General features: G+C 34.7%; 7 protein-coding genes across 8 annotated transcripts in view; 4 read left to right on the top strand and 3 right to left on the bottom strand.

Annotated features, from left to right (window-relative positions):
- Positions 1-193, bottom strand: part of LOC104759358 (protein NRT1/ PTR FAMILY 5.15-like) — a 5,603-nt gene extending 5,410 nt beyond the window's left edge. The window contains exon 1 of the mRNA XM_010482298.2: positions 82-193. Within this exon, the coding sequence (XP_010480600.1) occupies positions 82-193 (112 nt within the window). The remainder of the gene's footprint in view (positions 1-81) is intronic.
- LOC104756604 lies at positions 1,005-4,987 on the top strand. Of its 2 annotated transcripts, none has more exons than XM_010479214.2 (3): positions 1,005-1,116; positions 1,261-1,329; positions 4,544-4,987. In XM_010479214.2, exons 1-3 carry the CDS (start codon positions 1,097-1,099, stop codon positions 4,824-4,826), a joined length of 372 nt encoding a protein of 123 aa, XP_010477516.1. In that variant the 5' UTR covers positions 1,005-1,096; the 3' UTR covers positions 4,827-4,987. The 2 variants fall into 2 exon arrangements, with proteins under 2 accessions (XP_010477516.1, XP_010477517.1); XM_010479215.2 differs by having other exon boundaries at positions 1,006-1,116; positions 1,264-1,329.
- Positions 6,157-7,687, bottom strand: LOC104756605. The gene is made up of 2 exons (XM_010479216.2): positions 6,745-7,687; positions 6,157-6,480 (listed from the first exon to the last, which is right to left on the bottom strand). The coding sequence occupies exons 1-2, from the start codon at positions 7,618-7,620 to the stop codon at positions 6,331-6,333; spliced, it is 1,026 nt and encodes a 341-aa protein (XP_010477518.1). The 5' UTR covers positions 7,621-7,687; the 3' UTR covers positions 6,157-6,330.
- On the top strand, positions 13,420-16,954 carry LOC104756607 (FT-interacting protein 1). The gene has a single exon (XM_010479218.2). It carries the CDS (start codon positions 13,682-13,684, stop codon positions 16,784-16,786), a length of 3,105 nt encoding a protein of 1,034 aa, XP_010477520.1. The 5' UTR covers positions 13,420-13,681; the 3' UTR covers positions 16,787-16,954.
- LOC104756606 (phosphoinositide phosphatase SAC1) lies at positions 16,917-22,174 on the bottom strand. Its single transcript, XM_010479217.2, has 16 exons — positions 21,882-22,174; positions 21,491-21,695; positions 21,235-21,400; positions 20,923-21,145; positions 20,744-20,820; positions 20,320-20,507; positions 20,095-20,192; positions 19,879-20,012; positions 19,674-19,808; positions 19,172-19,556; positions 18,958-19,079; positions 18,570-18,680; positions 18,160-18,372; positions 17,789-17,974; positions 17,450-17,561; positions 16,917-17,345 (listed from the first exon to the last, which is right to left on the bottom strand). Exons 1-16 carry the CDS (start codon positions 22,008-22,010, stop codon positions 17,094-17,096), a joined length of 2,736 nt encoding a protein of 911 aa, XP_010477519.1. The 5' UTR covers positions 22,011-22,174; the 3' UTR covers positions 16,917-17,093.
- Positions 22,640-23,619, top strand: LOC104756608. The gene is made up of 4 exons (XM_010479219.2): positions 22,640-22,916; positions 23,006-23,065; positions 23,272-23,318; positions 23,425-23,619. The coding sequence occupies exons 1-4, from the start codon at positions 22,779-22,781 to the stop codon at positions 23,510-23,512; spliced, it is 333 nt and encodes a 110-aa protein (XP_010477521.1). The 5' UTR covers positions 22,640-22,778; the 3' UTR covers positions 23,513-23,619.
- On the top strand, positions 25,508-26,803 carry LOC104756609 (transcription factor MYB3). Its single transcript, XM_010479220.2, has 3 exons — positions 25,508-25,780; positions 25,890-26,019; positions 26,126-26,803. Exons 1-3 carry the CDS (start codon positions 25,648-25,650, stop codon positions 26,694-26,696), a joined length of 834 nt encoding a protein of 277 aa, XP_010477522.1. The 5' UTR covers positions 25,508-25,647; the 3' UTR covers positions 26,697-26,803.

Below are 27,927 nucleotides of genomic sequence, written 5' to 3' on the forward strand. Positions count from 1 at the left end.
TGTATATAACCACAAAATCCACCGGATCTTTGCAAAAAAATGGTAAGGCAGAGCTTTCAAAGCTTACCTTGAGGCGAGTACAGAGAGAGAGGAAATCGATGGCGGAAGAAGCGGAAGAAGTGGGAATCGCCGCGGAATTAGGAGATGGAGGAGGGACGGAACCATCTCCGGGTTGAGTGGAATCGGAAGCCATGTAATGAATCGCACGGATAGGAGAAGAAGAAGAAGAAGCTGCGGAGGCAGAGGAGAAAGTGAATCGGAGAGTGGAACGAGTGAAAGAAGGATTTGGTCATCCGAGAGAGAGTGATTTGCAGAAGAAGACTCGATTCACATTCTGTTTTGTGTTAACCCTCGCCTTCGTGATATCGTCGAGGATGTGTATCGCCTTTGTCGTCGCCGTTGAGAGAAGAAAGAAGTCGAACAAAATTTGTCTCGACAAATTTTTTTGGTTTAAACCTAGAGAATTCGACACCCAATCAGAATAGACCACGTGGCGAAGAAGACGGACGAAAAACGTCCTATAATTAGAACCGTTTTTTCGATAATGGGCCTTTTATAATTAAATTAAATTCAAAAAAAACCAGGGACGGCCCGAATCGACGGCGTTGCCCATGGTCTAAGAGTGTTTCATATGGTTGTATTTATGTCATCATTGAATTTATAAAAAGTGTCTTTTGCAACTACACTTCTAGAAAATATAAATTAAAATTCATAATCATATCACTGCACTCCAACATGTTTTACTAAATAAATTCAATGTGTCATGCATTAGTTTCACGTTACAAAAATAACTTTTTTTAATCACTAAATAAACAAATATATTATATACCAATCATTTTATTTTACCATATCATCATATCTTTTTATCTAAAAAATCTCTATATATTAATAGATTTACAACACGCGTCACAAAAAAAGAAAAGAAAAACTCAACGTGTCATACATGAAAATGGCGTTACGAACAACAACTTTTTTGCCTAACTGTTAAATACATAAATAAATTATTTACCATTCATTTCATATCACCACTTTCCATATCTTCTTTGTTCAAGTTTAGATCTGTTTCTGTGGGTGTCACCGGAGATAAAAGATAGCAATGGCACCAAAAAGATGTTTGTATGTATTGTTGTCACTAGTTCAACAGAAGATGTTGGCAATTTAGACTGTCTACAACAATTTTTCCAATTTTTAAACTGTTATAACACTAACACTAGATGGAGATCTAATGTTTGTCTTTTGTTTTCTCTTTGTTAACGACAGTAGAAGGAAAAGATCTACCAAATCGGTCAGAATAGGTTGCAGATGTTTAAGGACTCCTTCGGTGGGACGGTACGTTCATTAATCTAACTATTAGCCTCTTTCATTCCACAGATTTCCAATTGGTTGTTCTGTTAACTTGTTATCGATTTTTTTTTTTTTTTTCATTTTTGCGTTGGGCTGGGAGTCTACTTATGACATTCCATATTATGATAAATGGCATATATGTCTGTCATAATTTTGATATGCCATCACCAGTGTTCAAGAAAGCGTTAGGTGGTATTTGGAGAGTGACCCAGCGCCTAGCGCATAGAGCGTTTAGTCGGGATTTAGACGATTTTTAGGCGGTTTAGGCATTTGCAACATAAAACATTATATATAAAAAAATATATAAAAATATATGTTACAATAATAAAAAAAATTATAAATTATGAACAAAAGTGAGAAAATATATTTATTTAACTCATATTAACAACATATAAATGTTTATAATTACATATACAGATATAAAACTTAATAATTTAAATATATGTAGTTAAAAATCAAAAATAAATATTAAAATAAAATTTATATAATTTTAAACGGTTCAGGCGGTCATCTAAACGTCTGTTGAGCGTCTAGGCGGTCGTCTAGAGTACTTTCTTGAACATTGGCCATCACTCATCACAAAAGCGCTTTTTGTTTTTGAGCAAATAATGTTTTACCTTAATTTTTTTTTTGTTAAAACAATTTAAAGGTTTACTTTTAAACAATTTTTGGGAAAATTCGTGTTTGTCTATTACTGTTCCCATATATGTTTTACTTTTACAATAGTAAAAAAGTTTGACCTTTTTTTTGTTTTATATTAGACCAATCCAATAACTGAGAAAGACAAAACAAAGATTCTTTTCGAGAAAATAGAAATAGATATGTCCCTAGTTCCCCTAGCCCTAGATTAAGGTTATTTGAAACAGGAGATAGAGTTTTTCTAGAGGAGGTTATGATGTGTTGTAAACACGTATTTTCATATTACATGTGTTAATAAAACGGAAGTACATAACGTTGTTTTGTAAACTATATAATTTTAATAAGTTGGTTACAAATAGGTTATAGATTAATTGGTTATAAGCTAAATAGTGGGTGCAACCTTAGTTTTATTATTAGAGCACGTTGTTTCCAAAAAATGTAAAGAAAAAAAATTTAAAGAATCATTTAATATCATCTAACTTACCATATTAATTTCTTTTATTAAATTATTCATCAAATAAAATCCTTTGATATCTAACTTAACATATTAATTTGTTAATTATCATTATATTTCACCTCTCATTTTTATATATGAGTCTATTTTGTGAAACAAATAATTATCATATTATTTATTATAATTAAAAATAGTTTTATTTCCAGATATACATAAGTTGAATTTTTAAAAACAAAAATAAAATTTTCAATCTATAAAATATTCAAGCTTTAGTAATATTATTCCTTAAAAATAATATCTATTGAATTAAAAATTTTACTGAGTAACGGTCAAAATTTTAATATTTAAATTCGATTTCCTATTTTTTGTTGAATTTTATAATTTTATATAATTTTAAATAATTTATTTTGAAATATTTTAAAAATATTGAAACTTAATATAAAAGTTAGAAACTATAAACACTTTAAATTGATTTGTTATAGCAATGTTAATAATATGTCACTATAATAGAAAAGAATTTCAAGAAACCAAGTATATTAAAACAAAAAGTAAAACAATATATTAAATTACTCATAATATAATAACTCACTTTTTAAAAATCAAATTTACAAAATTATGTCTTATAAAGATATTCAAGTCATGATGTAGAATATACATTGTTGAAATAACTTCACATACATAAACTAATACAACATATTAAAATTTTATTTTAAAATATAAAATATACAAACTTTTGTATAAAATAACATTTAACCAGTGTTATAGTACGGATACATATCTAGAATCATTAACAATATACAACTTACAAAATATGTATCTTTTTCATGCCATTATATTTACCATATGATTTTATTGCATAATGTTTTATCCAAAAAACTTTTAAATACAATCACATAAATTATATTTTATATAAAAATTACAATACAAATAAAATGAATTTCAACCCGTGCTCTAGCATGAACCTAGTAAAACTATTATTTTACCAATAAGAGTGAATGACATATGATAGTCAAAAAATTTGAGTCAATAGTCACAGAAGCCTAATATACAGGTTAAACACTAATATACAGGTTAAACAATAGAAACGTTGAAAGTAGTAATGTAAGAGACGCTTTTATGACTAATAATGGAAGAAAATAGTTAATACAAATTATGTAATTGAAGAAAAAATCTAAAGGTACTCGTCTAAATAATTAATTATGTAAAAACAAAATTTAATTACATAAACTTTCACAGATTTCTTTTAATTTAATATTCATGTCTCTTAATTTTGTTTCTTTTTGTTTTAACTTTTCTTAGTTCGTCCATAGACCATATTTAGTATAGGCTTTTGTGATTACCAATTAAAATGTTTAGACATGTGTCATCTACTCTGCTGGTATGATACAATATTTTTTTGTCGTCCGTATAATAAATAATAATAGCTATCTTTTACACAGGCAATTTATGAAAATATATGTGTATACAACATTACAACTCATCAGAGGCTCTTCTGATTGGTCAATTTTAAGATATAAAAAAGTTTATAACATGGTAAAACATAAATGGGAAAATTAATAGGCAAATATCACCTTCCTTTTTTATAGGTTCACTAGACCAACCAACAAATGACACATAATAAAATGAAAACTTCTTTTGATATAAATCTTCTTATTTAGAAACCTCTTTTTATAGCTATATTTTTCCTTAAAACTTATTTGTATTTTTCTGTAACAATCTTTCTATAATTTGTTTTTATATCAAAAAGTACCTTTCTATAATTTGTTGTAACATATTTTGTGGACCTAGTCCAAAAAAAATCAAAGTTAGAAACTCTATATAACATTTTACCCATCTAGTTTCTAAAACCACACAAATCTTCCTCTCCTTCTTCTTCATATTTTTTTTTTTTTTCACCATGGGTAGAAGAAAAGTAACACACCAATTGATAGCTGACAACGCCACTCGGCGTGTTACATTTCGTAAACGCAAAGATGGTTTATTGAAAAAGATCAACGAATTGACCATTCTGTGTGGTTTACCCGCTTGTGCCATCATCTACAGCGAGTACAAGGATGGTCCTGAGCTCTGGCCAAACGTTAACGAGGTTCGTTCTCTTCTTGACAGGTTAAGCGAGCTTCCGGTGGAGAAACAGACCAAATACATGATGGACCAGAAGGATCTGATGAAGAAGATGATCCAGGACGCTGAGAAGAGGTTGGAGAAGGAGAAGTGGTATACTCGTGCGATGAAACTTGGGATAATGGCTTCGACTAGTGATCTAACCACCGATACTGATTGTTCTGAGGAACTGGCAAAAGCAGCCGAGGTGGTTGACAAGAAGCTCAAAGCCATCAGAGAGAGAATCAAGGCTGTGGAAGCAGGAGCCCCCATCATCAAGAGAGATTAGCCTTATCAAATAATTATTTCTTATCATATCTATTAATGTCATCGTTTTTAACTGTTTTCATATTAAGATGGTTTGGATTAATGGTGTTGAGATTTATGTTCTATGATTTGCTTTTGCATTCTTAAGAAGGATTTGGAGAATTATATAAATCTCTTTGGTCTCGTGTGATGTTCAAATAAAATGGACACCATATGTATTTTGGTTTATGACCAGATTTGTTATATATTTCGGAAGATTTTCTTCCTTATATGTTTGCTATTTTAATTTAATTTTCTGATTTTTTCAGTCCACCCAATAGTGCTTTATATTTGATAGAAAATCATCTGTCTTATTTCTTACCAAGAAAAAAAGTATTCTCTATTATCTTCTACGACAATTGATTGATTATATTGTAGTGTAGAAAATTAATAATTAATTTGTTTTCACAAAAAAAAAAAAAAAAAAAGAAGAAGATTGTCAATCGATTTTACCCAATTCTATAAATAAACTGTTTAAATCAATAAAAAATGATTCTCAACATTTTGCACGATGCAAACAAATTGAAAAAACTAATGAAGACAATTATAGTTTATTTATTTAAATGCTAAAATATTGGTCATTTGTTTAAATAAGTCAAATGTAGATATAATATTAATAAATATTTTAATATTTTTCAAAAACTTATGTCTTTGTAACTGTCAAATTATTGTTAAATAAGTTTCATTTTAATTTGCAACAGTCTTAATTAATAGTTTGACCAGAAAAGACAAAATTTGTTATGTAATTATTATATTCTGTCATAATTTTTTTTTTGTCATAAATTAGTGACCTTTTATTTAAATGTATATTTTAAGTCCTTTTTATAAAGGAAATATCTAAATATTTATCTTTGTTATCTTATCTAAATGCAATATTTCCTCCAACTATGTATATATAGGCACACTAAATTGAAAACTTTTACTTAAATCTATTTCTAATATTGATTTCCAATATTATTAATATATTAAATTTTATGCCCTTCACTTCATTATTCTACATGGTTCATTTATAAGGAAATGAATTTATAAGAAATTATATTCATTGAAGATTATTACAATAATATTTATATATACAGGTTATAAAAACTAAAGATTTCGTTTTTGTTTAGATTATGACTAATAACAGAAAATATATAATAAAAATTATGTATTCAAGTAGTAATTATGTAAAATTATGCTAGCACAGTATTGGTTTCTTATGTATATATAGAGACTCTAGAAAAAGGATTTGGGAGTCTACAAAAAGTATTTTAGTTATTAAAAAACTATTTTACATTAAGAATCCGAGATAATTTACTTTACATGCATCATCATACAACAAAAACAAAGAATCTAGATGTTTTGAACTTGTTGCTCCAATTGCACCATAAACAAGAATCTAGGAAGTGATGGGAACTTCCAGATACACTCTCCTTTCATTCTACCAATTACCAAGGGTCCAAGGGATAATTCAAAACATGGAGAGAGATATTATGTAAAACAAACATTTAACTATTCTTCACCCCATCCTCGTCCATCTTCTCTCTATTCTTCTTACCGATGGTTTTAGCCGCTGTTTCACTTGACTCTGACTCTGACTCTGACGTGTCAAGTCCTCTTCCATCTTCCTTTTCAGCTTTTATCCGCTCAAACATTGCCTGTTTCACAACACAGAAATCAATATTATGTTGCATAAACCTAATAATAATTTCATTCACATCTAAAAAAAAAAAACCAATTTTGTCAAAATCTAATACATATAGGACTTATTGGTTCTTCTATTTAAATTGATCTAACAAACTCATTCTATTTTTAAGCATTCCATCATCAGCGAAGACTAATTGCTTGCAAACATATTTTAAAGTACGAAAATTTCATTTTTTATTGTAAAAACCAAAAACAAGGAATTAGGAGCAAATAACCTTGGTGACTCGTGGGTCAACAAATGAGGCATTAGCTTCGACCATCAAGATCGAGGACAAGAGGTTAACGGCTTGCCACATATCCACCGCATCGGTAAAAACCTTCCGGCGCCGGCTGATGACGTGTCCTAACAACGCAATCAGGATTCCTACAGAGACTGCCTTGAAGTACACGGGATACATCTTGCTCTGCACCACACCGAATTGATGCCTCCCAAGAACCGACCCCAACACGTAGCCCGACACGAACGTCACCCACACGCACATCCCGTACGCCGCCGCGATCCCCACTAGACCTACCACGCTCCCAATCTTCGACAGCCCAAGCGCCTTGCCAACCATAGTCCCTATCCCCCTCACCGCGATCTTTGCCTCCTCCCAAACGTTTTGGGACTTATGAGCCTTCGTTGTGGCCCTTTCATTCACCGGTTCCTCGACTTCACAAGCTTTCTTTTCCACGTCACGTGCCGCACATGCGACGGTCTCTTTGGGAGTTTCATCGAATAGTTCGTCACCAGGCGTTAGGTCCTTCAATCTCCTCAACACAGTCGCCATCTTGTGCTTACACTTACCGAGAGCATCGCATACGAGTTCCCCTGCAGACACGTGGTGTTCACGCTCCTTCTCTTCTGAATGAGACGACGACGTTTCCCTCTTCGCATTCCCAAACACTATTTCTCCTTTGTCTCTTCTCTTCTCTTCTTCTTTTCCCGGCGGTTGAATCGAGACTCTAGTGTTGGTTTTGCCGTCTCTGTCGTACTCCACCACGACAACGCGGTGGCCGTCTTTGACGATGACTTCACTCTCCGAATCAGTGCAATGGCCCAACATCAATAACGCACTCAAAACAAGACACAAGACCAAAAGTTTTGTCATATTTACTTAGCACTTCGTGTCGCTGACTCGTTTGATAGTTTTAGTATTACTTACTAGTTTTGTTATCATCCTATTCCTATATAGGCTGGCTATAAGCTCAGCATATCTTTTACAAACTTTCAGTGTTTTACCATGCTGATTAACACGTGTCACCACGTGGATATTTACGTGTCATCCTAGGAGGAAAAGTTAAACTTCTCCAATATCGTTTCCTACACACCTAAGACGGTGCGCAATGATCAAACTTGATGATGGGCCTAAATTCTTACATGTAGGCCCAATATATATGGACTTAAAAGCGCAGATGTCTATGATGCATAATAAACTTCTGCGAATCTCATGGAATATTCATTCCTAAAAGAAAAAGAAAAAAAGAAGAAGCCAGAAATAGAAATGTTTCGAGGTTGAATAGTTAAGACTGTAGGAAGATGAGTATATCTAATGGGATTTTGGATAGAATCTGAAGGGCTTAAAGACGAGTAGAAGTAGAAATAGGGATATTCGCCGAGTGGCCGGCAAAAGTTGACACAGAAAGGGAAAGAAATTGCATGCAAGATAGCTTCAATCTCCCTTTCTTAAAGAGAATATAAATCATCAAATATATATATATCACTTTTTCTTATTTAAGTTTTTTTTCCTATAGGTTTACGGATGTAGATTATTTTTAAAAAATAATTTTTTTTGGTTCTTATAAAATAAACGCAATCAGTTTCTAGTTATTCGATTATAATAAGAACTGTTGAACAATACTTCTTTTCTTTAAGGTTTTAGAAAAAAAAAATATAGTGAGGTTTTAAAACTGACCAATTTTATAGTTTTGATGTCGTTGTTGTGCGTGTCACATCTTGGTAACAACAACGAAGGAAAAAAATTTACATCGGTTCAACACCTAGAACATATGTATAATCATGAATGTGAATCTCAATGTTACTCTAGAACTGATATATTATTCTATCAATAACTGATGTTATACACTGTACTATGAATTGTTGTTTGCAGTTGATTCTAAATTTTCAACTAGAAACATGTTAAAGAAAGAGATGAGATATATGTATCAAAAAAAACCAAAAAAGGAGGAGGTAGCAAGCATGTGGGATTACATGTGGCGTCGAGGCACTTCGACAACAAAACAAAAGGCAGAAAAAAATAAAGCAACCAGCCACCTTTGTATCTTCCTTTGCAGATTCCCCACAACAACACTCACGCATATAAATACACTAATACTAATACTTATTTTTTTTTCCATACGACAAATATATATTTGATATGTAAATCTTGGTTGCTCTGCAACTTTAGTGACATTATTAACGAAATTATCAAAAAAACAAAACTTTACTGACATTATTGTATTGTTTATTACTTTTGTTACAATTATTGTTAATTAAGATTATTGGACGATTATTGAGAAATGACTGACCACAGTGCCCACATCAACCACATTACAGACCAGATCACCAGAATGCAACGCATACATATAGGTTCTATTTAAAACTTAATGATACATTTTTTGGTTTCTCTCATTTTTTTTTGTTTTTGAAAGCGATAGGACGATTAAAAGGTAACAATAGAAAGAAGAAAAGGAAAACGATCAAACCCACGATCGTTTATTTTAATTATTTATTGAAACAGAAAAAAAAAACATAAAAGGCGCCGAGAACCATACAAATCTAAGCGAAGGGATCAGAGGAGATTAGGCTACGAACAGCTAAGAGCAACTCATTCTAGAATCTAACCTATTTTGGTGCGTACTTCTTCTTGGATCACGGTAATATTTTGTTAGAAACACTTTAATAATAGTTCTTTATAATTCTAATGGCATTATTGAAAAAAAAAAACAAAACATAACAAAGTAATTTTTTTAATGGCATTTAAAAAAAAAACAAAGTAAATTTAAGGAATTACTCTACTTCTCATTCATTTTGCATCTTTCTTTCTACCAAAGAAACTCAAACATTAAAAACAAAATAGTGCATCATTAATCTAGGCCTCTAGGGCCTTTAGATCAAAACTCAAAAAGTAAAAAATTGAAATTTACTATAAATTCTCATGCATCCATTCACATAAATCTATTTAGCATTTCTCAATCCGCTTAATTAAAATATGGTGCATTTGACGGTAAGCATAGAAAAATGGATTCAAATATGATGAAATTGATATATATATCTTGAGTCTTGACATGGATGAGTAAAGTAAAGACGTAGGAGTTGCGCATACAGTTACTAAAATCGGAAGTATTGAACAATATATTCTTGCTTTGGATTTACTTTTCTCGGATGCTGCTACCCTAACTACTAACACTGTGAATTCAGACATCTCCGACCAATCCACGTGTTTGATTTCATGCCAGAACATGATAGTATTGGTTTTTAGTGAGTTTCTACCAAACTTTCCTAACAAAATTTAATAGATATCATTTATTCATTTCTTATTTACCACTCAATTTAGTTTTTTTTTTTTTCCTTCTCTCTCATAGGCCCATATATTAATCTCATTTACGAAATTTATGGTCGTTGATGCCAAATTGCCAATCAATGGAGAGATACAGTAGAGAAACCACTCTCTAGTAAGGGTTTTGGCTTATTACTTCTTTTAGTTTATTTCTTACCTAGAAGTGTCATTTTTCAAAGTAACACCAACATTGTAAATTTTTAAAATTGTTTCACTAGTTGACCGTAACCGTGATAATAGCTATATTTTGGATTAAAAAGGTTCGTAAGAATTAGTGAATTGATTTGTATGAATCCATGTCAGAAGTGTTCGGATATGCAAAAACTTAGCTGAAAAATCAGCGATCGGTGTGTGTCACTGTCACAAATCGATCGTGGAAACGTCTTCAAAAATATACTTTAAGGAGCGGATGATTCGTAGGATTAGAAATATATAGGGGAGGACTTTGGTGGCAAAAAAAAAGATGTCCCCATTAAATCATGTTAAGTGAAACGAAAAATTAAATGATATAAAATAATAATTGAGCCTTAGCTCCGAAGGAGAACATTGTTGACTTTAAAAGCAAAACTCCAAAAAAAAGAAGTTGCAGTGGGTAGCTAGCGATCTTTATTTATAACCGGACAATATCCTCTTTGATTTAATAAAAACAAAAATATTTTAGAAGGTGTAACACAATTACTTTAGAAACAACAGATTTAAATTCTTATTAATCAATTAAAATTTCAAATATGAAAAACCATAAAAAGCTAATAAACTTTTGGACTTGACTCAAAATCAAGGTTAGGCAGAAAATATTTTGTAGCCGACCACCTTTGGCAGTAAATGGTGGTAGTTTTAAGCCAGTTAATTAGAAACTACACTAAGAAGACGACAAACGGGCAGCAACAAAAAGAAAAAAAAATTTGAAGTTTTCAAAAGGGTTAATTTAGGTAAGTTTAGAGAGAAGTAGAGGCGAGATATGAGTTATGAGTTATGAGTTATGAGTTATGAGTTATGAGTTATGGACTTATGAGAGAGTGCACGTAATCTTGTAAAAGAGTATTAAAACCAGTTTTTGATGAAAAATGAAATGTTTAACTGCCGACAAAACATGAGGAGATGAGAACAAGATTGTATTTGACTAGATTATCTCAAACTCCTATGTCTTTTAAGATTTGTTTAATTCTTTTTTTAAAGTCTCTATCTAACACAAACAAACGATCAACGCTTGTCCGTAGTCTCCACGGAACGTCCAAATTAACTAATGATATCAATGTGATTAATACTTCAGTCAGTATAACAATAAATAAATATGAATATACATTTTAAGGGTTTAAAATTTAAATTGCTTGATTTTTTTTTTTATACAGAAATACACATTTGACATATCCAACAAATGAATTATCAAGTGTGGAATGACTCGAATCTTTATAGAAAAGAAATGTATCAACTAAAGGTATGAAATTTTCCAGTGTTCAAGAAATCGCTAGGCGGTATCTGGACGGTGATCCAACGCCTAGCGCTTAAAACGTCTAATCGGGGCTTAGACGGTTTTTAGGCGTTTTAGGCGTTTACAACATAAAACATTATATATATGAAATTATGTACAAATATATGTTAGAAAAATAAATTTTTTATAAATTATAAACAAAATTAAGAAAAATACATTTATTTAAGTTATATTAACAATATATAAACATTTACAATTACGTATAAAGATATAAAACTTAATAATTTAAATATATATAGTTAAAAATAAAAATAAATATTAAAATTAAATTAATGTAATTTTAAGCGGTTTAGGCGGTCATCCAGACGTCTGCTGAACGCCTAGCGACTAGACGGCGCCTAGGCGGCCGCCTAAACCGCTTTCTTGAACAGTGAAATTTTCTAATGCTCTTATAAAAAAAAGGTCTGAAATCCACCCATTAAAAAAAGTTAGGAAACAATTGGTGATGTTACAACAATACAGGTTTACTTTTAAGGGTAAAGGACATGACACCATGTTCTGTAGATTTCATGATGGGGTAACACCGATTTTCCTTGAAAACGAGATATCCAATCAAATAAAAGTGTGTCTCTTTTTTTTTTCTTTTTTTTTTCTCATAGAAGAAAATAAAAAGTCTAAAAGCTTAAAAGATAATGAAAATTCAACGTTTTTGTTTTCGTTAATTGAATAAGTAAATCTTTTGAATGGAAATGAGTAAAAAAAAAATTACATAAAAAAAAAAACTGTGAAACATGTTTTTTTTTAACTTCACAACTATACTAAATTTTTTTTCAGAACTGGTAATATGTTTACAAAACAAACACTGATATACTCTAACACAAGGAACCAAAACAATCAAACAATCAATTGTAAACCATGTAGAATGAGAAAGAGAAAAACAAGAAAACCCATATAAATGCTAAAACTTATAAAAAGAAAAAAGATATTGCAAACCCTGTCATGTGGTCCGAGACATCTATGGATTCAGAATAGATTTGTGATTTCATTCACCAAACAAACAACACAATCTTAATTGTTCAGTTAATTTATGGTACATTGGTCGAGTCTTGTGACTCATTATAATTTGGATAGATATTTTGTTAATATACAAACTTAAAAATTGAATGAATGATGTACTATTAAATTAATATTTAACAGAAGCATATAAACAAAAATACGATTTCTAGCTTCAAAACAAATAAAGTCCATCCAAAAAACTAAACATCGCTAAAACATTAACCACTTTTTCAAATTTAATTATCATTCAACCAGACTTAGTGACATACAGCCATGAGAAAACGATTTAAAATAAAGTTTTTGTTAATTTTTCACATTTGATATGATTGCCTGCCTATATATTATAGATCACATGATGGTAACGATCGATTTCACATAGACATAAAACGAATATTTCTTCCTTTTGTTGTCGTTTTAATAAACTATTTATAATAAATTAAATTAAACCAAATTAAAACAACAAGATTAGTCCACTTTCTAATTATGTTAGGATATGCAAACAAAGCAGCAATGGCCACCACCACCAAAACCACGTTCGTCCATCAAGACAACGATGGTACGTCTCTTCTGACCCTACTCCACCTCACTCCCCCCCCCCTATTCCTCTTTTTTTTTTTTTTACTCCTCATTTCTTTTCATTTGTATAAAATCATTCCATTTATACGTACGAATAATTTGGTGACGAGGACAATATATATTCAAACCCAAATGATTCATTAAAGCAAATAATCAAAGAATATTCTTAAGTAGAAGAAAAAAACAACAAAACTATTCAACTTGACAATATCCCAATTTCGTTTCTGTCTATTTCCTTACCATATTATTATAAAAACTATATATATACTTATTAAAAAGATAAAATTTGGGAGAAATCAAACAAAAAAGAAATGGACTAAAATGACGTCTTCTTTCTTGACCTCTCTCTCTTTCTCTGTTCCCCGAGTTTTACTCCTCTTTTAGCACTCTCTCCTCCTCGAAACATCAAACTTAAAACAAAGCTATGATACTCCTTTCTTCTTAGTTTCATCTCTCTTCTTCTTACTTCTTCTTCTTCGCCGGAGCTTTTTGTTTTTCTCTCTTCTTCTTCTTCTTCACCGAGTTTAATAAGATACTAAATTTTTCAAAAGGATGAGCAAACTAGTAGTAGAAATCGTAGACGCGAGCGATTTGATGCCTAAAGACGGACAAGGCTCAGCGAGTCCGTTCGTAGAGGTTGAGTTCGACGAGCAGCGACAAAGAACGCAAACTCGTTTTAAAGATCTAAACCCTCAGTGGAACGAGAAGCTCGTTTTCAACGTCGGTGGTAGTGACTTCAACAACCGTTTGAACAACAAAACTATCGACGTCACCGTTTACGACGACCGCCGTGATAATAACCAACAGCCTGGCAAGTTTCTCGGCCGTGTTAAAATCTCCGGCGCCGTTGTTCCTTTATCCGAATCTGATTCCGATGTTCAGAGGTATCCTTTAGATAAACGTGGTTTGTTTTCTCACATCAAAGGCGATATCGCTCTTAGAATCTACGCCGTTCCTTCTTCCGACGGCGGCGGCGATTTCGTTTCTCCTCCGCCGGATTTTTCCGAGAAAGTGACGAAAGAGGAGAAAGTGAGATTCGAATCTCACGAGTATCAAAATCAGAATCAGAATCATTTCCAGCAGTTTGAAGATGAGATTCACATGGAGACGATGAAGCCGCCGACGAAAAAGAAAGAGAAAGAATCGAGGACTTTTCACTCTATCGGTGCTCACCACGGCGGAGGAGGAGCTGCTCCTCCACCGCCGTCGTCTCAATCAAAACCTGCTTATCCCACTCCTCCTAATCAACCGGAGTTTAGGTCAGATTTCATGAGAGCTCCGGGACCACCGCCCGGAGCAGTAATGCAGATGCAACCTCCGAGACAGAATCCAGAGTTTCAGCTGATTGAAACAAGTCCTCCTTTAGCAGCTCGTATGAGGCAATCGTACTATTACAGAAGCAGCGGAGATAAAACCTCGAGCACTTACGATCTCGTCGAGCAGATGCATTACCTCTACGTGAGCGTCGTCAAAGCTCGAGATCTTCCCGTGATGGATGTTTCCGGTAGCTTAGATCCTTACGTTGAAGTGAAGCTTGGGAACTACAAAGGCTTAACGAAACATTTGGAGAAGAATTCGAATCCGATCTGGAAACAGATCTTTGCTTTTTCTAAAGAGAGGTTACAATCTAATCTCCTTGAAGTCACTGTGAAAGATAAAGATCTTTTGACTAAAGATGATTTCGTGGGAAGAGTTCAGATTGATCTCACTGAGGTTCCTCTTAGAGTTCCACCTGATAGTCCTTTGGCTCCACAGTGGTACAGGTTAGAGGATAAGAAAGGGATGAAGACCAACAGAGGTGAGGTTATGCTTGCTGTGTGGATGGGGACTCAAGCGGACGAGTCGTTTCCAGACGCTTGGCATTCTGATGCTCACCGTGTGAGTCACTCGAACCTTTCGAATACGCGGTCTAAAGTTTACTTCTCGCCGAAGTTGTATTACTTGAGAATTCACGTGATGGAAGCTCAGGATCTTGTTCCGTCTGATAAAGGGAGAGTACCTGATGCGATTGTCAAGATTCATGCTGGTAATCAGATGAGAGCTACGAGGACGCCTCAGATGCGGACGATGAATCCTCAGTGGCATGAGGAGCTTATGTTTGTTGTGTCAGAGCCGTTTGAAGATATGGTGATGGTCTCGGTTGATGATAGGATTGGTCCAGGGAAAGATGAGATATTGGGGAGGATTTTTATACCTGTGAGGGATGTTCCGGTGAGGCAAGAGGTTGGGAAAATGCCTGATCCACGTTGGTTTAACTTGCAAAGACATTCGATGTCTATGGAGGAAGAGAATGAGAAAAGGAAAGAGAAGTTCTCTAGTAAGATTCTGCTTCGGGTTTGTATAGAAGCAGGGTACCATGTTCTTGACGAGTCCACGCATTTCAGCAGCGATCTTCAACCTTCTTCAAAGCATTTGAGGAAGCCGAGCATTGGGATTCTTGAGCTTGGGATTCTCAGTGCTAGGAACTTGATGCCTATGAAAGCTAAAGATGGGAGAATGACTGATCCCTATTGTGTGGCGAAATATGGGAACAAATGGGTGAGAACGAGGACTCTTCTAGACGCGCTTACACCTAAGTGGAATGAGCAGTACACTTGGGAAGTTCATGATCCTTGCACCGTCATAACAATTGGAGTGTTTGACAATGGTCATGTCAATGATGGTAGTGACTGGAAGGACCAGAGGATTGGGAAAGTTAGAGTCAGGTTATCTACGCTGGAGACAGACCGGGTTTACACTCATTACTACCCTCTGCTGGTTCTTACACCGGGTGGTCTAAAGAAGAACGGTGAGCTTCAGCTAGCTTTGAGGTACACCTGCACTGGCTTTGTTAACATGATGGCACAATATGGAAGACCGTTGTTACCCAAAATGCATTATATTCAACCGATACCGGTCAGGCATATCGACTTGCTTAGGCATCAGGCGATGCAAATAGTTGCAACAAGACTATCAAGGTCCGAGCCACCGCTGAGACGAGAGGTTGTGGAGTATATGCTTGATGTAGACTACCATATGTTCAGTCTCAGGAGAAGCAAAGCTAATTTCAGCAGAATCATGTCGCTTCTCTCCTCGGTCACTCTGGTCTGCAAATGGTTCAACGATATCTGCACATGGAGAAACCCGATCACAACATGCCTGGTTCACGTTCTGTTCTTGATTCTTGTGTGCTACCCAGAACTGATTTTACCCACAGTCTTCCTCTACCTCTTTGTGATAGGCATGTGGAATTACCGGTACAGACCAAGACACCCACCTCACATGGACGCTCGTGTGTCCCAAGCAGATAACGCACACCCAGACGAGCTTGACGAGGAGTTTGACACTTTCCCGACCAGCAGACCAGCAGACATTGTCAGAATGAGGTATGACCGGCTTAGGAGCGTTGGTGGTAGAGTTCAGACAGTCGTAGGCGATCTGGCGACTCAAGGGGAGAGAATCCAAGCTCTACTTAGCTGGAGAGACCCGAGAGCAACTGCTTTATTCATCGTCTTCGCACTGATCTGGGCCGTGTTTATCTACGTCACACCATTCCAGGTGATTGCAATCATAATCGGGCTGTTCATGCTGCGCCATCCACGGTTCAGGAGCAGAATGCCTTCAGTACCTGCAAATTTCTTTAAGAGATTACCAGCCAAGTCAGATATGCTACTGTAAGTGTAAAAGACAAAGATTTATATTTGTTGTAGTGTGTATCAAAGAAAGTGGAGAACTTTGTAGAGGAGAGCGAAGGATAGTTTTTGCCTCTGGGGTTGAATCATTCGTATATTCTGTATTATACGTGAGCTTTAATCATAAACCAGCAATTTTTTTTGGGTACAAAAATATTGCTTTGGGTTTGTTCCCTTTTATATATATCTACACAAACTGCACAATCAAACACATTCACAAACATGCAACGAAAAGATAAGTGTCTCTGGCGTGAGACGTTATGTTGTTGAAGGCAAAACTATTGGTATCATGATTAAATGACCTTTGGGATCTTATCATCTCCGACGAGCCATCTGGCTAGCCAACAAGGATCCACGGCAAAGTTTTTGCATTGCATTGGAATGATCCCGAGATCGCTACCGATATGTGCGTAGTTATTTAAAGCTTTTTCCATCTCCGTTTCATCTTCTCCAATGTCCATCACATCAACTGTGTTCATGCGAACAACTTCCGCAAAGTCCTGTTCTAACTCGTGATCGTTCTCAAACGGTTCCATCGCTGGGCACTGTTTAAATCGCATCATAAAATAAAGAAAATTTTCAGCTGTGTTTTTGCAATCTATCATCAATCTTATGGATTGCATTTTCAGCAAGGTAAAAGAATCTGAACCTGACAGAACTGGGCGTAATGTCTGTAAACTTCGCTGTTTTCATCTTGGTCACCGAGGAGAGTACCACCATACCAACCATTGGCTTCATTGGTTGACGTAATCGATAGGTATCTATAAAATTAAATAATTGCAACAAAAGTGATTTGATGCAATGGAGAAGAAATCTGGATTTTTAGAACACAACCACTTTGCATCTGAGGTGTTAGATCATGGTTTCGTCAATAGTTGAGGGTATCACTCAATTTGAGTTTCCCAATAATAACCAAAATTTAAAAAATTTAAAAAATGCATTCTGAAGGATGTATACATTTCAGAGAGAAGAAAAGGAACATCAGTACCTTTTAAATATATCTTCTTGATGACCCTTGGACTCAGAAAGCCAGTCCAAGTTGCAGAAATCGTTGACTCGCTCACTCGAGGTCACTCCTATCTCACTACCGTCTGCACCAGATTTTGTGGCAGAGACACTCTCTTCGGGCTTTCTTGAACCAAACAGCCAATTAGGGCTCTTGAGCTGAATCTCACTGCAGATAAGAAAGTCATGAAAAATAAGTGAAGACTCAAAAAAGTCATGGTTTGGTTTGAATTAAAAATCTATTTTATTTTCTAAACTATACACCATCTTTCTACTTTCTTTAAGGAATAAAAGTCCTATTAAAGGCTAAAACGAAAAAGAAAGTCAAGGCAAACGCCTCAGGAGGATCATTACGCTGCATCAGGAGCCACACCAGTGCTTCCGGTGTTGCCACCTGGTCTTTGGTCTGTCTCGCTACAAAGCCTCACGTTCTTTATTGAACTGCATGTCTGCTCTATCAGTTTGTCAAACGAAGTCAGCTTCTTCCGTGAGAAGTCATCTCTGAAAGCCGGAACTGGTGCAAGATTGACTCCAATACCACTCATGGGTTTAGGAATGGACTGGATACTGCAATAGACCCAGAATTAGATTATCATACGCAACCAGAGGTTATGATCTTTATTTAATTGAATATCTTTGTTATTCCCTGAACTGGTTAGAACTGACATCCAGTTTCAGGCACCAACTCAAAATATTATTTGCCTAAAATGAAGAGTAAGCCCATAATCTGACATATATTAGGTTTTATTAAATGTAAATTTTACCCGCTTTCTGGGAAAATATCATCTCCAATCCCTGACACATGGAGATAATAATCAGAATCCAGCTCCCAGAGTGCAGGTTTTCCTTCCTGAGGTTGAAAGTACCCCAAGAATCTGCTCAGAAAAAAAGTCATTAGTAACTAGGACTAAAGAAAACAGAAACGAAGAAAAAAGAGTTTGTGGCCAACACTTCCTCTGAGGATCCAATATCGGTAATTGATATTATCAGTAATGCCTAAGGTAATAGTGGTAATGCCACGGTACTGTTGCTTCTATCTATATCATCAATGAAGCAATAACTCAAAAACTTACTCTAAAAGCCTTCATCCTATTGCTACATCCCTGGAAAACTAGAAATAATAAAATTTCGCAAGAACGAGAAGTATATTACAAGTTTATGGCGTCTTGCTTTTCGCCATCGGTGTAGGTATTGCTGTAGTATCGTTTGATAGACTTGAGAAACTCTCTAGATTGTGTCGTGGCCTTCCATTTCCCCTGCCTTTCTGGGAAAACCTATAATCCATTAAACGATATTACTGAATAAGCATTGCAATCGTTTTTTAAAGGAAGAATAACTGGTCAAACGTAAAAAGTGGTATTATTACAGTGTTATGAGCAGCTGAGCCGCCGTATTGTTGTGCAAGCGCATCTCCCATGCTCTGGTACATATCCATAAGTGCAGCAGCTATGCTACTGTCAGGGTCAACTTTAGGTGTATCGCTCAAACCCATTGCATGAAGCTGCCGGCCTAAAGCAGCCAAACCATATGCATACTGAGCTACATTTGTTCGATCCAAGCAGTCGATACAGTTAGTACGCAGAACACCACTTTGGTAACGAGGAGCTGAAGAATTAGCTCCATCGTCTTTTTTCTGGTGGCTTAGCTTCATCTCCTTCTCTCGGTTAGCAAGAGTGCTAAGTATATCATTTGCACTCTCGCCCCTTGAAAGTTCCGCAGAGTAAGCTCTTAGATCACGCAAAGAAGTTTCCCTGCAGTCACTATCTCTATTATAGCCAGTGCGCAGAATAACATATGGCAGTTTATAATACAAACCAAATTTCTGATTAAATATGAGTAAGTAGCAGCCGTATCATCACAACAATCACCTTGCAGTGCTAGCATGACTAAGTTGCCTAGCCTTCTTCTTAATAATTTTAGGCTTGCCACTGAAGTATAATCCAGTCAAATCAAGGGCTTCGCTTGCTACAGCACCCAAAACAGCCAATACATTCGCCGACTTGCTATAACATGGAAAACAGAAAGCAATGTGAGTTCAGATTAAAGGTGGGGAAAAAAATCTCACCATTTTACCTCTTTGCAAATTTATGGAAATCCCAGTGGATGAATTTGAGATGATTTTCTTCATGAAAAATCGAATTTAGATAACCCACTGCATTTGCAAACTCACGTCTTAGCACCATTTCCCTAGGTCTTTTCTCAACTGTCTGCATATTTCCATGGATATTTATCTGTAAGTACGAAGGGCATAACCATCTCTTGCATAAAAAGGACATTATAAATATCGACCTTGATTAAGTTGAGCACGATAATTGGGTTCCCATATCGATCCACCAGGTCTTCAAAATGCATTTTGGTTGACTCGTATGTAGGGTCATACCTCTGTACTGAGGCCAAAAAAACCAGAATACAAACATCAGGAGCCATCCATAAGAAGATAAGTAGATCAATAACCTCATGCACGTTAAAATGGTCTAGCAGAGATAACAGACGCATGTTACGTTAGTTTCTCACAGAAAATATCAGGCTTAGGACTAAATCTGGAGGCCTCTTGCGACCAAAAGAGTGGAATAGACCCTCGCATCTGCACCACTGAGCTCATTTTTCCCTTGCATGATCCAGCTTCATCATCAAGAACAAGTTGTTCAGTTTCAACATCATTTGCAACCCTTCCACGATCGTTCACTCCCCTTTTCAAGTAACTGCGACGAAACTTTTACAGAATGAAAAAGGCCACATATTTTACAGAAAACAATAGATATAAGCATTTAAGGTAGTCTAAAAGAGTTCATGCCACTCAATACTGTGTTCCCAAAGCCGCTATTAAAAAGGAAAGTTCCCAAAGATACAGGATACTACTAAGAAATGTCCTTAGAAAATTGAAACAGTCACTATGAAATTGTCATCCATGAGAGGCCTAATTAGAATGATTTCATACCGTGTGCCTGCAAAGTGTCGAGAACGTCTGGAGACTAGGGTAACACTGAAGTCTCTTCCATATATCGACAGCCTTATCTGCATAATGGGGTAAACCACCAAATAATAAAGACCCATTTAAAAATCTCCTGGTAGTAAACCTAAAAGTACATTGGTGAAGCGACAAGAACCTACAAATACCTGCTTAAAATGCCCATGAACTAACGCCAGTGTCCAAATAGTGTTGTTGCACCTTGATCGAATAGGCTCCGTCAGATACGCATTCCATACAAATATGTTATCATAGGGCACCCCTTCCTCACCAGAAGATAAAACATTCTTTTGCAAGCTCTGCATTATGGGATAAGTGTAACTGTAGAAGAAATCTTTTGTCAAATCTACACTTGACAAAAGCTTCTTGTACCTGCATATAAAGGAAAATCAAAAAGAACTTTGTGAAATCATATAAAAGTCCGAGCTTCAAAGGGCAATCTAAATTCCTCGGAAATGTACCTTAGTTCAGTTTTGGAATTCGCAACATCAGATTGAATAGTTGCATGTGGAACACTGATCATTTGGCTTTCATCAATAGCATATATCGCATGCCCACATACACAACCAATTTGTCGCCGTTTCGTCACCAATATTAAATAGTATGACTCCATAAACTTAGCACAACCTACAACAAAGTTTAACCAAACTTAGCTCCAAAAGACAAAATCCAAAGATACAAACAAGACAAGTCACAGAGCTTTCCCCCACGACTAACCAGCAATTCCATAGACTTTGGCCACAAAAGCCAACCCTCCCGTGGCACGATTGCCTTCAGCGATACGTTGAAGCAGACTCTTGATCTCTTGAGGCGAGTATACAACCGGATCTTCACTAATGTTAAGCTCAGATGGCTCTGAACGATCAATCTTCAACACTCTGAAGAATCTTTTATTCCTATCACTCCCAACTAGATAAAACCTCTGCAAAGAACAAACAGCCAAACCAAAAAAAAACTTAATCCTTCCTGCAAATTCAATCTTAGGGTTTCCTTAAATCATTCCAACAACACAATTTTTTCCTCATATAGAGAGTCAGAGTGCCTATAGATTTTGATGCGATCTTACTAATTGATAAACAATTGCTGAATCGGATCGATTAAAGCTTACCGCTCTGGTTTCGTAGAGCTTGAATTTCTCGAGAGCGTAGGAATCGGAATCGGAATCCGCATCGTTGGACGGTTGAATCTTGGCGAAAGAAGAGTAAGTAGAAGCCGTTGAGTTTTCCGATTTCGCCATAACAGTTCAATCTCTCTCTCTCTCTCTCTCTCTCTGGAGGAAACGATCGTGATTCTCTGACGCCGGCGATGGTTTCAGGCGATCATCTGCGATCCGAACAGACAAGGGGCGTTTCCGTACTTTTCTAGTTTTGGATCGTGTTCACTGTTTCTACTTTCTTTATTTTTTTAAAAAGTGATATCCTATTGTTAATTAAAAAATTTTAAGAAAATATTATACGTATGCAGTGTTAAAAAAAAAAAAAAAATTATACGTAATAGTTGAAGTTCTTTATAGTTTACAATTTGTAAATATTTATAAGTGGTAAAAAAATTGATGATGTATGAATAATATATATTCATAAAGTAATACAAACAATTTAACTAAAATTCATAATATTTTATACAATTAGATAAACAAATATTGTGAGGTAAAAAAGATCAATTAAACCATTTTCACTAATATTGTAGATAAAATAGTTATAAAATAATAAAGAACATTTTGACATTCGTAGTGTATTGTACTTGTACACACGCAAAAATAAATATCTTTAAAACTGCGTATATTTTTGTCTAAGAAATAANAAAACTGCATATATTGTTGTCGAGGAAATAATATGCGATAAGTCAACATATTCCCTCCACATGATCCGTTTCAATATCCACAAACCACGACCAAGCAATTTTTTTAGCTTTCTTCCACCATCCATATTTCACTATCACATATATGCATAGATTATACGTGCATATGTATTTTACTTCTTAGTTCTTACAATTTTGAGTTCCAAAAATGTTGAAATTTCCGCTTTGTTGTAGTGAGTTATCTCTAGAACCAAAGATTCAAGCTTTTGAAAGACAAATTGTTTCAGGCCGACGAGATTCCATCAAAGCTTCTGCGGGAAAAATTGGAAATTTCTCTTTTGGTTCGGTAAGATTTCACGACATCTATCTATATTCAAAAACACATATATATACATCACTGCAATGTTAGTTCTTCAAGGTTTATTATGTAAACAGATATTCAAAAGTTGTGAGACTTGTGGAGCCAAAGGAGCAATTGAGTGCCCCGGTTGCAAGGTACTAATTTAGTCTTCACTATTAGATGATACTCGTAATATCTTCTTCAAGTGATGAGTCTATTTCTTTTAGTGTATGTTCAATTCTGTTTTGTTTTTCCAAACCATACCTATTAATTTTACTCTTTCTTACTCTAAATTTATGCATATACTTTGTATCCTGTTTAGCATATATATGTATGAAGAAAATTATTTTCTTGCCTTCAGGGAACAGGTAAAAATAAGAAGAATGGAAATATGTTTGAGAGATGGAAGTAAGTAATAACTAACAGTCTAACATAGTTTTGAAATCATGTCAAAACAGTTCAATGATGACTACTACTTAAAGGAGAGTTAACTTGAGATTTTGAAATTGTGCAGATGTTTCGATTGTCAAGGATTTGGTATGAAGAGTTGTCCTAAATGTGGCAAGGGAGGCTTGACGCCTGAACAGAGAGGGGAACGATAGTTGTTTTTCTCTTACATAATTTATATTTTAATTTGTACTATATTCCTATAACGAGTAACTTGTATGTTAAGAACAAGTCATGAATATTATATATGTTTTCAACAGGATGTGAATAATTGCATTAAGGCTTTCTAAAAACGTTGATAAAGATAAAGTGTGTTGCATAGAATTAGAGAACCGCATAAACAAAGCGTTTTAGCAATAAGGACGCGAACCTAACAGAGTTTTAATGACCGCGTTTGATAGTCACATTTTTTTGTTTTACTTGAAAAGTTATTGTTGGTCTCTTAAAAAAAAGTTGAGCTTTCGATGTTATCTTCTTCTTTGAATCGCGTTTTTGTCAGATTCTTTTGTGCATGCGGAAGCCTTCGATTCTAAATCTAAAACCATAACCTCCGACGAAATTTTCTTAGAACGTAGTAAAATATTCACAAGCAAGACGAGACATTCAATTCATAGTCGCAGACTCGCAGTAAGGGGGTAGAAGAAGTGGTTTACAACGTTTGGCATTTGGCGTGTAGCGTGAGGAAAACTAGAAGCTTGTTTGCGGTTAGCCATGTTGAGGCTTGCAAGTAACGGCCCAATGTTTAATGGGTACCAACAGAAGGATTTTTTATGCTTTTTTCTTAAATTATTTAATCATAGCCTTTATGGCTCCCACAAAACATTGAACAGTAGTTAAACTGAAAACGTTGAACAGTAGTTAGCTTGTACGGAATATTTGATAGAAGGAAAAAAAAAAAAAGAACATCTTTCAAGATTAATATAGCAATATATAGTTCTGAAAAATTGTTTATGATTGAGAAAGAAATTAAAGTAAGTGAACAGATTGGATTGTTAGTAAACGTTCTGAAAGCTCAGATTGTAAAAAATTCAACTCTCTTTAAAAGTTTTAATTATTGACAACAATTCTGATAACTTGTTCAAAAGACAAAAAAAATACGTATGGGCCGTGTAAGATAAAAACATTAACATTTTACACGAATTCATCAACGCGATCTTAATTAATTTATCTAATCGCGTTTTTTATAGCGATGACATTCCAAAGTTTCCAAGTAATCATCCCATGTTGACTTACACACACGATTATAAAAAAAAATAAAAACTGTTGCGTAATACTAGTTTTCTTTGTAACTGGACCGTCGTTAAATAAGAAGTGGCGTTTGTGAAGGTGTTTTTATTTTTATTTTTAATAGTAAGATTTAACGGACACAACACACAAACAGTAGAAGAAGAAGACCAAACAAAGTTAACAACACATGCCCAAACTCAATAATTCAGTTATCCAACTAATCTAATCGAGGAGACAAGGGAGAGAGAAAGAGAGAGAATGTGATAAAAAAAAAAAATCATAAGAGAGGAGGACACGTGGAGGTACGTGAAGGAAGTAGCGTGTGGAGAGAGTGATTGGGGGAGAGAGAGAGAAAGGGTTGAGTTGAGTACTCAGATTAAAAAAGACAGCTACCTACTCATCTTCCCATCCCCAATCTATCTACCTACTTTCTCCAGATCTACTCTCTTCTTCTTCTTCTTCCTTTTTTTAACATCTTCCCTAATTTTAGATTTCTAACTTTTTTAATATCTTAATCATCATGCAGTAAACAAAAAAACAGTTAAAAATCTATCTTTAATGATGCAGCAATAAGATTGGGTTAGTGATGTTATAATGACTTGTAATAGACTAATAGTATTGTGGAAAATGTAAAATTATTATTATGATTTTTTTTTCTTTAGCAAGATGATGTAAAGAACCAAAAAGTCAATAACCAAAGAAACCCGTACGATCGATCTACATCTAAAAAGAAAACAAAAAAAAGTTAGGAAACTCAAACTCCCACGTTCATCCTGTGAGTGTACAATCAATTTGTTTTTCTGGTTGTTGTTACAATATTCTTTTAAAAGAATACATCATTTCATTTGTTAGATCAAAACTTTTTTTATTAAAAGAAAAACTTTGGTAAGTAATAAAATAATGGTAGTTAGTTATTATAAATAACATTCAAAACGAAAACATTCTACAGGAAAACTCTCTTCCTTCAAAACACAAAAATAAAAACACCAAATTCCCCCTCTTCCTCCATATACATAATAAGATACGTAAAGATAGATAGATCGAAGAAGAAGAGGAAGGAGAGATGGGAAGATCACCATGCTGCGAGAAAGCACACATGAACAAAGGAGCTTGGACTAAAGAAGAAGATCAGCTTCTCGTTGATTACATCCGTAAACACGGTGAAGGTTGCTGGAGATCTCTCCCTCGCGCCGCCGGTACTTATTTATTTTCACTTATACACACATACATGTACACTTATATATTTCTATCCAAATAAAGATTTGATTTTTTTCATTTTAAAATTTTTACCAACTGAACGTGCAGGATTACAGAGATGTGGTAAGAGTTGTAGATTGAGATGGATGAATTATCTAAGACCAGATCTCAAAAGAGGCAATTTCACTGAAGATGAAGACGAACTCATCATCAAGCTCCATAGCTTGCTCGGTAACAAGTCAGTCGTAGTCTCTATAACCATAATTTACAAAACTTTGCTTCAATACCAAAAAAAAAAACATTTTTAAAAAATTCTGAATTTGAGAATTTTGGTGTTGTTGAAGATGGTCATTGATAGCTGGGAGATTACCAGGAAGAACAGACAACGAGATCAAGAACTATTGGAACACTCACATCAAGAGAAAGCTTCTCAGCCGTGGGATCGATCCAAACACTCACCGTCTCATCAACGAATCTGCTGCATCATTAGTTGTATTGCCTCCTCCTCCTCCTCCGTCTTCGTCGTCTCTTCAAAACGATGAGCCTCTGCATCTCGATTTCGCCGGACCGGTTAAACCGGAACCGGTCCTTGGGGAAGAAATCTCTGGTATTCATAATAACAATAATTGCACGAGCAGTGGAACGACGTCGGAGAAAGATTTTGGTAACGAGAACGATTGGGTGCTCAACTTGGAGCTCTCCGTCGGACCAGCAGCGACGAAGAGTTATCATCATCGGTACGAGTCGACGACCCGGAAGGTGAGTGTTGTTGACTCGGCTGAGTCGAATAGACGGTGGGGGTCCGAGTTGTTCGGAGGAAATCAGAGCGATGCGGTGTGTTTGTGTTGTCGGGTTGGGTTGTTTCATAATGAGTCGTGTCGGAATTGTCGTAATTCTGATGTTAGAACCCATTAGTGTTTTTTTTCTTTTCTTTCACATTTGTTATGTACGCATCAAAAAGCAAAAAGATTAGGAGAAAAATTATTTGATGGCAAATGAATAGAGCTGTCTCAAAAAATATAGTTTCAGATTATGGGTAAATCAAAAGAATTATCAAAAAGTTACGTTAATGTATAGTAGTAACTTAATTTTGTTCATTTTTTTACGAGCTCTAAAAAGTAAAATTCAGTCTAATTTTACACATACCAACTAAAAATTTAAGTGAAGGTAGATCTTAATCAAATTAACAAAACCCAAGTGTTTGTATCTCGAGTAATTTCCTTAAAACGTGTAAAAATATGATTCAATGTCAATTATCAAGGATAACAATATTGCATAGTATATAACTAATTCCAACCTACCTATTTTAAAAAGTGTTCCTAACATTAATTAGATTTAGATATTGACCGAGTCATTTCAGCTGATGATGTGCATAGCAACTTTAATGTAGACGCAGAACTATACCTAATTTTTTTTTGGTTTTGGTGTCGTCGCTTTTTGTATGTGTGTGTGTGCTTTTTTTCAGTTCTTGTCCTAAAACTTTTTGCTATATATTCGCATTTCGTTACCCTCAATTTTTTTTAACAGACTACACAAAAGGAACTCTCGTTCAAAAACAACAAAAAAGTCAACGTGCCTTTCACTTGTCTCCGGTTTCAAACTTTTTTATATATCGAGGAATGACGAATGGATCATATAACAACATATTGACATATACTTGCAATTAGATAGCTATAGAATGACGATATAAGTTTTTTATTTATTCCTTTAGAAATGGCGAGTGTAGCATATAACGAAATGACATGTAGAGATTGACAAAATAACTTTCTTGAGAGTTTTTGATATGCTCAAATTTACCCTAGAGCTACTCTCTCAAATTAAGAGATCAATGCAGTATTTAGGGGTCGAATTCCACAAGGACTCAAGACTACACAATAAATTATAGAGTTTTATAATTATGCTAAACAAATTGATTTAAATAAAGATAAGCAATGCAAAAATATTAAATAAAACTGTTGTAAATTCAATGGATCAAAAAGCTAAGCCTAGGGAATTTCTCAGGAAATTATGAAATATTAAATCAATCAATAAATTAGGATTCAAACAATTAAGAACAGATCTAGAACTCTAAACACTTTTGTAAATTAAATCAGTTCTCACTGCAAATAATATCTAAATTTAAAACCAGAAAATCCAAATCTCTTTG

This window comes from Camelina sativa, chromosome 17 (assembly GCF_000633955.1).
Source record: "Camelina sativa cultivar DH55 chromosome 17, Cs, whole genome shotgun sequence".
In the NCBI taxonomy this organism is placed as follows: Eukaryota; Viridiplantae; Streptophyta; class Magnoliopsida; order Brassicales; family Brassicaceae; genus Camelina; species Camelina sativa.